This window comes from Adiantum capillus-veneris, chromosome 30, assembly GCF_014529385.1.
Source record: "Adiantum capillus-veneris isolate H3 chromosome 30, ASM1452938v2, whole genome shotgun sequence".
NCBI lineage: Eukaryota > Viridiplantae > Streptophyta > Polypodiopsida > Polypodiales > Pteridaceae > Adiantum > Adiantum capillus-veneris.
Window position 1 is genome coordinate 24,571,834 of NC_140960.1, and position 10,614 is coordinate 24,582,447.

Below are 10,614 nucleotides of genomic sequence, written 5' to 3' on the forward strand. Positions count from 1 at the left end.
CATTTCTGATCATCCTACAAGCCTAAGTATTTTGTGTAAGGGAACTTCCAACATTTGGGTAAGAAAGTCAAAGATATGAATAAAGTCTTCATCACCATATATATATATATATATATATATATATATATATATATATATATATATATATATATATATATATATATAATTATATAATAGAGAGAGAGAGAGAGAAGGGGGTTGAGCAACCACTTGGCATTACTTAATCCAATGTTGGTTATAGGCCGAATTCTCCCCAAGCAATGATCTTTATGCATGGGTGCTTGATCATTACACCAAAATCCATGATCATTTCAACAAAGGTGGCAACTACTCATTGTGTACACTATTCGCTAGGCGTGAGTGCGTCTCGCAGGTCAATACCTACTCATCCATGGATAGTTGGTCTCGTCTACCCGCGAGCTTGTCCATTGTCTATGTTGCATTCTCAACAATAAGCTTCAATGCTATGTCATCCACGTATGCTTGCACTCCTTCTACCCTAACTTGGGCAACTGTAAGCAACCTATAAGCTACTAGATGACTTCTAGCCAATTTATGACAAGAACAAAATTTCTTTTCATTTTGCATGGAATGTTTACCACTTCCCACACAATAGATATAATACATGGAGAGCCAATTGGGATTATATGCCAACAGTATTTTACATGAAAGACCTTGTCATTGGCCAGCATATTTGCTTAGTACACGAAGATATTTATTACACGCATGGATGTTGAAAGATCATGAAGATCCTACTACAACATATTTTTGGTCAAGTGCTAGACCAAATATGTGATTCAAGAGCTTCACCAAAAATGGACATTTCCTCTTTTATGAACTCATAAAAATCATGATCAATAGACTCGTCATACTCAAAGGTCCACTTTGTGATGCAAGTGTTGGGTTCCGGACCTGGCACCAACTCTCCAGAATATGAGAGGTTTTTCACACTAGAATGTTCTCCAAGATGCCCCCCCCCCCCCCCCCCCCCCCCCCCCAACCCCCCCCCAAATCAAGAATAGCCACTTTGAAGGAGTACTTGTCGTGGTCGATCACGTCCCATCTCGCCGTGATTGTATCAAAATGAGGGAAAGCTAGTTTATAGAAGAAAAACCAAGAAATGAATATTTTTTAATTATAAAAGTACATAAATGGAGCTAGCTTTAAGAGCGGCATGCAAGAGCACTAGGCAACAAAATGGTCCGAAAAGGTTTGTTGCAATTCATCCTTGATCCGGTTAGAAATTGAAGATGGACGATGGAGAGAAGACAAAGGAAAAGAGTATAGATGTTCAAAATATGCAGTTATTTTTCCAAAACTTCTTGATTAAAAATAGTGCAAAGGGGAGAAGCACGTCTCTATTGCTTTTCTCAACTAATGACTAGCAACCCTAGTACTAGAATTTGTAAGCGGAAGATTATGTGAGCGCCGTTCGACACAGAGAAGACACATGAGAGAGAGAGACAGAGAGAGAGAGAGAGAGAGAGAGAGCATGCACGCTGTGTTATACTTAAGGAGGAAGATGCCACCGGGGGCGAGGGGGGGGCCGTCGAGGTAGTCGATGGAGGAGTAGTGCTGCGGCACGATGCGAGGAAGAGACACTTGGATGTTCTTGATCCAAACTCTCCACACCTCCTCCACAGGATGGGCCGTCGGTACGTCGTGATCCACCCGCTTCATCCTTCTCCTCTCTCTCTCTCTCTCTCTCTCTCTCTCTATACACACACATACAATAATAACACACAGCTGAGCTGCTGCGCAGGCTGCGTCTTTCCCGTTTTTTTCAATCGGAAAACGTAGAAAAAAACAGTTGTTGCGATGTGACTCTCTCTCTCACTCTCTCTCTCTCTCTCTAATATATATAATATAAGAATATATTATAATATATAATATAAGAATATAAGATAATATAATACTAGTAGTCAGTGAACAATTTCAACGATTCTGAAAAATGGTGTTTTTTAAGGTGCAATCATCATGTGGCCCTTAAATACAGGCGACCCTCGTGACCCTCGACGTCAGTGTTAGGATTTGAAGGGCAACCTTTTTTTTCAAAATATGGGTTGTAGAAAAATACACCCTTTCCTATAGAAGGGTTTATTTTCAGTTTGCCCTTCCAATGAAAAAATTTCGCATAATTTACAAGGCAAGATACTATATTCTGTCAATGAGTATAACCAATATACATATAGATATTGAAAATGAGCATTAATATATATAGAATGTTTTTTAATTAGCCCTTCCATTGACATGTATTCTATTTTTTCACCCTTCTCTATAGAAGGATAATTTTTGAACAAGCCCTTCCAATGACAGACTCAAAAAAACTTTGGCCTTCATACGACCGACAAAATGCCTTAAGAAGGGCAAATGGGCGTCAAATCCTATCACTGAATTGGTCCCTCGTACAGGATGCTCACCAATAACTGGAATGCAGAGCTGAGCTTGATGCTTTTAAAAACTGAATCTCCCCTTGTAATTACTGACTAGGTAATCCTCATGCTCCTTCCTTGAACATTTTAATGTTTAAGTGTGTCCTTTCCTAATATAATCACCGTCTTCTTCTAGTAAAAAAAATAATACCAAGTATTAAATGAAGGACTTAGCTAAGAAGGTAGGATTCACATGCCAAGGGGGCGGAGTTTGGCTATCGTCAGCTTGTTTGTCTTTTTCTCCTAGCAAAGGTTGCAAGAGCTTTATGATGCTCGTCTGTTCTTTGAAATGTAGCTCCCCTCGATGTATTCCTACCAAAAATGGCCAAGTTGGGCTTGGCAGACAGCGTGTGCACAAAGACGAAAACAAACTTGGATGCAAAGCTTTCTAGCTTGAAGAAAAGACAACACTCGTTGAGATAGTCAAAACAACAATGGGCTTCTCGTGCGAACATGCTCAAAAGGACCTTTAGAGTCCAGAGGTCCTTTCTCGTATTCAATGCAACCACATGGTGATTGATGGGAGCTGAGAGCCACGTGGGAGCACTGATTACAAGTTCGTGTCCTTTTCCAATTATCAAGGGTCCAGGGGAGGGATCGAGCAAGTGTGAAGTTTAAACAAGGGTTTTCGAAGTAGCAAGGGTGCAATGATGGCGGGATAGAATCATGCTAGAGCTTAGGGCACACACATTGACTATGGTCAAGGAGCCAAGCAGAGCACAATGAGGTTGGCATGTGTACCTTGAGTGTGGTCAAGGAGCTGCGATTTTCAATATTGTGGCATTTCATTCTACTTCTTGCACGGAGGCTCTTGTAGCAGAGATAATGTGTCGTGCCCTCTATAGTGGGTGCTCCTCAGTGCACTGTGTGATATCTCACTCCAGAGAACGAAAACACAGAAGACAAGAACAACAGAACAAGAACAACAGATCAACAACACGACTCAACAGATTATGAACATCAAGAACATCGACAAACTCAAAGAAACTGATACAGACTCTGGCGTGACAACACACTCATCTCCATCCCAGATCTCATAAGTACAGTGGGGGTATCGAGGCTCAACTGTGCAGGGATGGTGCAAACGTGCCGTGTACAACTCTCATGATAGACTCTAGATGAGTGACCACACAAAAGTAGATAAAAACCCCAAACAACTCTGGATATATATAGCCATAAAGAGCCACCAACGGCTCACCAATATCTAATCCAGCTAAGCCTATCTCTGAAATGTGGTGGTGGTGCGCTGGCCACGGTGTCGATTGGACCACCGCCCGTATCACTGCCATGTGTCACCGACCCAACAAGAGAGTCTGTCTAGTGTGAAACCTGACCAACTGTGACTAACTATCTGTCCGTGCAGCGACACTGTAGCCCTGCTACAACTCTCTTGTATGGCTTTTTGCTTCCTACTCTCCTTCTTGGCATGGATTTTTTAAGTTGGGTGTGTGACATTAGAGCTTCAATTAGCCCCTTTATTTTTTGTGAATCCCGCATTAATGTTTTTGTGAATCCCGCGTTAATGTTGTCTGAGGAACCATCTTTTTGCCTACTTCCTGTGGAGCTTGGTTTTGCTACAAGTGTTCTTGATCCAAAAATGGGTTTTGAAGCGGGTTCTACTTGTAAGAGTCTCCTTGGGGCATCAAAAAACAGCTTCATGGGAGGGTCAACAACAAGTGTGGGATCAAAACTATCTTGTTCAACAATAGGTATTGTTTCCAATGGTGCCTCTCATGCTTTGATCTCGTATAGAATGTGACACCCTGTTGGAGAAGATTGACCTTTACTTTTGGAGGGAGACAAAATTTGCTACTTGTTTCTTTGCAATTTATTTCTAGTCCTCATACGCGTGCATGCTAAGGTTCAGAGTACGGTACTGAATTTTTTTTTTTTAGGGGGGGGGGGGGGGGGGGGGGGGTGTGTGTGTGTGTGTGTGTGTGTGTGTGTGTGGGTGGGTTGTTTGCAAAAAAAAAAAAAAAAAACACAGTTAATGGAAAAAAATACACTTTGTGCTACTTACCTTTGTGTTAAATTTGAGAGATTGATCCCCCTGGCTCTCCAAAGTTGTAGATCCGCCACAACCTCCCTATTGGATTGAAACAGCCAGGAAGCTGAATAATAAGGGTCTGAATCGGCTTGAGCACTTCTGGGACAATGGCAACAAGAGTTGGAAAACCATCGACCTTATGGTTGCCCAGTACCAACTTAATAGCTTGGAGGTCTTGCTTGTCCACAAAGTGATGAAAGAGCTTGACAATCTAGTGATGCCAATCTGTGATTCGGAGCTGGACTGGAATGCCTGGAAATGGCCCGGAAGCGGTCTATTGTGGAAACCCCATACTAAAAGCATTTATCAGACAATAATGCAAAAGAAGAATTGGTCTAGCCCCCTTCACAAGCTATGGAAAAAGCAATGGACGGAGGAAAGGTGGGAGCATGTAATGGAGAACATTTGGAAGCCAAAGGTTCCGCAGTACATGAAGGTTTTCTTATGGAAGGTTGTTTGGGGTGCTTTACCGACGGGGGTGAAGATTGAAGAGAGAGGGATTGGGTCAAATCGGTGCTTGGGGTGCAGGTTAGCTAGTGAAGATCTAGCCCACCTATTCATGGACTGCCCAGCTATAAAAGGCCTCGCAAGGAAAGTATGCAAGTGGATCCAGAGAACATGGAAAATTAGTTTCTTCACGACTGACCTATACCTTGGAGGAAAAAATTCAAGTAGTCCTGCACTCCTTGTCAGCACTCAGATCGTCAGATACTTCTTCTGTCATATGGTATGGCAGACAAGGAACCGCCGTGTTTTTGAAGGAGGATTTGAGGTGGCAAGCTTCACAGAAATTATACAAGAAAGAAAAGTGCTAATATGGGCACTCGGGCACAAGCAGCACTCGGAGGATTGGTCTAGGACTACTTGTGCCTTGTTGTCAGCAGATGGAATGCCTAGGATGGGGGCAAATCTTGGCCATTGGTAAATAAAAGACATCAGAATGAGGCGGGGTGGTAGGGGTGTTTGCCCTTATTGTAATTATGATCCCTGGATGTTGTCATGGCTTAACATGAGCATGACAAAACCTTGTAATTTTTTGGGCTACTTAATATAATCCACTCACAATTGTGAGTTTTGCTATTAAATTTTTTTTTAAAAAAATTGAGAGATTGTATCCTACTCTTGTATGTAGGTTTGGTATTGTCGAAACAAGGTATAGTGAAAGTGGTCAGTGCTATTGTGGAGTCTTTGTGTTAAACTTGGGAGATTGCATCCTACTCTTGTATGTAGGTTTGGTATTGTCGATGCAAGGTATAGTGAAAGTGCTCAGGCTATTGTGGAGTCTATTGGTGAGAGGTCTTGTTTTGATGGTGATTTTTGCAACAAAAGTCTTCAAAATACATGCTTCACATACATGAGCCTTGGTCAAAGTGCCTCCCGATGTGGGAATGCTTGTCACAAGTCATAAACGAGCGACATCATATTATTCTATACTATATATAAAGTATCTTAAAATTTTCAAGGAAGGAGAGACCCTCCATGTGTCACATTCTGTTTCATTTCAAAGATAACTTTTAAAAAACATTTAATTGAAAATGCAAAAGTGAGTACTAGGATGGTAGAAAGTGAAAAGACTTGTGAGGTTGTCTTTTTGGTGTGGAAATTCAAAAAGACCTTACTATTCTTTCTAAATTTATAATATTTAAGTCCTTAATTTCAAGGCTCACACCACTAACTACTTTTATTTTTGAAAATCAATGAAGCCTCCCTTCGCATCTTTGCACGGACTTATTATGTCGTAAATGATCTTTGATCTCGACGCTCGAAGTTCAAAAGTTAGATACATGTATTTGTGTGTGTGTGTGTGTATGTGTGTATGTGTGTGTGTGTGTGTGTGTGTGTGAGAGAGAGAGAGAGAGAGAGAGAGAGAGAGACCCATTGTCTCAATGTGTGTGAATATAAGAGACAAAGTCAATGTGCCATTCTCCGAGGTGTTGGCACATTGCATGAAGGCTTTCCACATCTGCAATGCATTATTGAGGTACATTGAGCTCAACAATTCAACGATTGGAGTCCAAAAATTTGATATAGATGTCATGCACACATTGTGTGTGTGTGTGTGCGTGCGTGCGTGCGTGCGTGTGTGTGTGTGTGTGCGTGCGTGCGTGCGTGCGTGTGTGTGTGTGTGTGTGTGTGAGAGAGAGAGAGAGAGAGAGAGAGAGAGAGAGAGAGAGAGAGAGAGAGATTGCAGTGTAAGTAAGTAAGTAAGTGTGTGTGTGTGTGTGTGTGTGTGTGAGAGAGAGAGAGAGAGAGAGAGAGAGAGAGAGAGAGCACTAAGCTCTTCGTGGCTAGAGAGAGAGGGCTCTCATACCGGCACTAGAGGGAGAGGGGGGAGAGAATAAGCATTGGTTTTACAATCAACAATCCACAAAGCGACAATCAATGAAATCCACAATCGGGAATCAAAAATAAAAATTCGACGTCGACATTTACGAAATTGAGAATTGATAAAATTGAGAGTTGATGCAATTTGGAAAGTTCAATCCGACAAATCCAACGCAAAAGATGTGCAAGCCCAAGGTAGGAGCAGACCTCAACAAACGGCAAAGGTGGATGATGAGAGATAACTCCCACAATTCTCGGCTATTTTTGAAGGTTTTTACGCTAGATTTCTTTGAGCTTTGTGAGTGCTCTCGCCTTTGGGTTTACTTGGAATTCAAAGGTGAATCTCAAAATTTGTAAGCGGGAGTGCACTATATCTATGTTTTCTCAAGCGTTTAAAGGCGACTTAGAATTTTTGAGACAAATCTCAAAATTTTGTAAGGGGGGTTACACTAAATCGAGTTGAGGCATAGTGCTTTCTCCAAAAAACTTAGAAAACTTGCGTATGAGGAATTTCAAGGGCAACTTGATTATATTTTAAGGCTTTTACACTCAATTTCGCTATACTTTGTAGGTTTCCTCACCTTCAAATCTGTAATTTAGAGATAAATTTCAAAATCTGCAAGTGGAATTACACTAAATTAAGGATTTTCAAGCATTTGTACCATACCTTTTTTCAAACATTTTAGAGGCAAATTTACTATATTTGAAGGTTTTTGCAACTTTGTAGATTCTCTAAACATTAATTTATGTTCTCTGACCTTTGTAATTTCTTTTTTTATATATAAAAATGCTCTTAAGAGCTTGATTTTAATTAACTGAAAAAGAATTCATGCATACCTTGGCATATCCACTATGACCCAAATCAAGGACCTATCTTCTTCTTCTCGGCAAGCCGCTTCCTCCTGCTTGATAAAAGCCATTCGCAATTAGAGATAAATCTCAAAAAAAACTAGATGGGATTATATTAAACCTATTTTCTTTCCTCCAATTGTTGTGGGTGTACTAACATTCAAAATAAATCTTACAAGTGTGTGGCCCATCCTATGGATGTAGAGAGAGAGAGAGAGAGAGAGAGAGAGAGAGACTTTTCTTGGCACCCAATCCACTCTCTTTCTTTCTTTTCCTTAGTTTCCCTCCCCCCTTCCAAGCCCTTTTCGTATGTCATGTGGCAAGGGCCTCCAAGGTACATTAGATATAGTTGAGAAAATTTATAGGTGAGATTATACTAAACCTAGGTTTTTCTTGAGCACTATGGTACACAATAGATTTTTTCTATTATTCAATAGCCCATTATTTATACTCGTTATATTGGAGCTTGAAAAATTAGAGGAAGGAGAGGGCCTCCACTGTTGTTTTTTGGTTGATTTTCATGGCCTATTGGATCAACGCCGAAATTGAGTTGTTGATGGGTCGTCCTCCTTACCATAGACACATTAAAGAGCCTCTGAAATTTGAGTGAAGTTGTTCAGATTTTATGCGATTCCATCCTTTTTCAATGACCTATAATGTGTATGTGTGTGTGTGAGAGAGTGACCTATAAAATGTGTGTGTGTGTGTGTGTGTGTGTGTGTGTGTGTGTGTGTGTGTGTGTGTGAGAGAGAGAGATAGAGAGAGAGAGAGAGAGAGAGAGAGAGAGAGAGAGAGCGCTTTGCCACTAGCAAGTAGACAAAGAAAGAGAAAGAGTGAGGTGAGTCGTCGGGACCAAGACCAAGACCTTGATCAGGATAGCTACTAATGATCATGTAGAGGCAAACAAGGGACAAGCATTGTCCATTGGTTTGGAGTGCTTGGTAGTAGAAGATGGGTACTCAAGGCAATATGTGTGCATGTGTTTTCTTGAGCCACTATGAGTTTGGTCTGGTAACAGGAGAGTAAAGAGCTACTGGCTTAGGTGGGAGTAGTTGTAGCCACAACTCGTACAGATTGTGTGTGTGCGCGTGCGCGCGCGCGCAAGAGAGAGAGAGAGAGAGAGAGAGAGAGAGAGAGAGAGAGAGAGGAGCCCATTCCATTGTCCAAACTTAGGGTACGCATTCTTCTCCATGCTCTCTCTCACCTCCCTATCAGCAGTGATGGCAGTTCTCTATACATTAGAGCATTGTGGGGACTGATGTACTGAGAGATATTTATCTACAGGTTATGATGGTGATCTAGTAATTGAAGCAAAAATTTAAAATGGGTCCTTTTCTTGCAATGGTGAATACAAAAAGACCTTAATTGGAGACGCAAGGATGCAAAGCATCATTTTACTTCACATATTTGGAGAAGCTGTAGATGTTTTACATCTATCCCAAGGCATGTGTGTGTGTGTGTGTGTGTGTGTGTGTGTGTGTGTGAGAGAGAGAGAGAGAGAGAGAGAGAGAGAGAACATAATTTTAAAAAAGGAAACAATCCAAAAAGGGACATTTGTGTGTGTGTGTGTGTGTGTGTGTGTGTGTGTGTGTGTGTGTGAGAGAGAGAGAGAGAGAGAGATCCAATAATCATGCTTTCTTGGCCGCAGCAACGCGCGGGTCACATACTAGTATAAGTATGATTTATCAAATGAGATGATTAGGTCTCCCCAATCTCAGAAAAATAAAAATTCTTTCAAAACATATTCAATACATAAGTGAAGGGTGAGTTTAGGAAATGAAAAGACAGATGAAGGTGGACAGTCAAAAGACGAATGAAGATGGAAAGTCAAAAGACAAATGAAGATAGAAAGTCAAACGACCTTTTGTGTCCATTTAAATAGGTGTTTCTCTCCTCTTTTATTTTTGTTTAGCATTTTCTTCTAAGTTCTCATGATGTTTTCCTCTCTCTCTCAATGTTGTATTCATCTTTGTTAGGTAATATTGTTGCAAATCTATGTGTTTCGTCATTGCCTGTCGTTACGTGCTATATATTAACGCATTGTTTTTCTTGTTTTTGAGTGGAATCTTTGAATTAGGAGCACCTTTTAATTTTTTTGAAGCCAAGAATAGCTTATAATTTTGAGGTGAGAATGGCAACACCCCAAGACATTCTCTCATAGCCTCATAGTAAATATGGGAAGTGGAAGACTTATCCAAGGCTTTTGGAAGAGAATTTCTTAAAATTCTCAGACAATATTGAAATTTGTTGTTTTGTTCGTGGTTTGCTCTTCTAATCTATACTATATATAATGCAGGTTAAAATTTTCAAGGAAGAAGAGGGCATCCACTTGTCATGCATTGGTTAACTTGAAAAAAAACTTTACAAAACCTTTCATCTAAAATGCAAAAGTGAGTGGTAACATGGCAAGAAATGAAAAGACTTGACAGTGGAAAGTCAAAAGGCTTTCTACTTTAAAGTTTATATCAAGTAGATGTAATGAAAAGACTTGGCAGTGGAAAGTCAAAAGAGTTTCTACTTTACAGTTTATATAAAGTAGATGTTTAAGTGCACATTAAAAAAAACCTATACTATATATAATGCAGCTTAAAATTTAAAGGAAGAAGAGGACATCCACTTGTCATGCATTGGTTAACTTGAAAAAAAACTTTACAAAACCTTTCATCTAAAATGCAAAAGTGAAGGCTGAGAAGATCTAAAATGCAAAAGTGAGTGGTAACATGGCAGAAAATGAAAAGACTTGGCAATGGAAAGTCAAAAGACTTTCTACTTTACAGTTTATATAAAGTAGATCTACCGGCTTAAGTGCACATTAAAAAAATAAATAAATAAAATTGATGGAGATTATACTAATTTTTAAAGATATAGTTGCCTTTGTCTTTTGAAAGAAAGTAAACATATTAGCTTAAGTGAACATAACAAAAAATGGTCAATTATGATGGAGATTTTATCATTCACTAA

General features: G+C 40.1%; 1 protein-coding gene across 1 annotated transcript; it reads right to left on the bottom strand.

Moving 5' to 3' along the window:
- Nucleotides 1–665: 665 nt before the first annotated feature.
- On the bottom strand, nucleotides 666–1,737 carry LOC147417680 (major pollen allergen Bet v 1-C-like). The gene is made up of 3 exons (XM_086507147.1): nucleotides 1,497–1,737; nucleotides 1,012–1,094; nucleotides 666–976 (listed from the first exon to the last, which is right to left on the bottom strand). Exons 1-3 carry the CDS (start codon nucleotides 1,678–1,680, stop codon nucleotides 773–775), a joined length of 471 nt encoding a protein of 156 aa, XP_086363273.1. The 5' UTR covers nucleotides 1,681–1,737; the 3' UTR covers nucleotides 666–772.
- Between the last annotated feature and the right edge of the window lie 8,877 nt (nucleotides 1,738–10,614).

Coding starts and splice junctions, on each gene's coding strand:
- LOC147417680 (XM_086507147.1), bottom strand. CDS start 1,680: ATGAAGCGGGTGGATCACGACGTACCGACGGCCCATCCTGTGGAGGAG. Junction 1,095..1,496: donor CCTTAAGTATAACACAGCGT/GCATGCTCTCTC, acceptor TCTATAAACTAG/CTTTCCCTCATTTTGATACA. Junction 977..1,011: donor TCAAAGTGGCTATTCTTGAT/TTGGGGGGGGGT, acceptor GGGGGGGGGGGG/GGGGGGCATCTTGGAGAACA.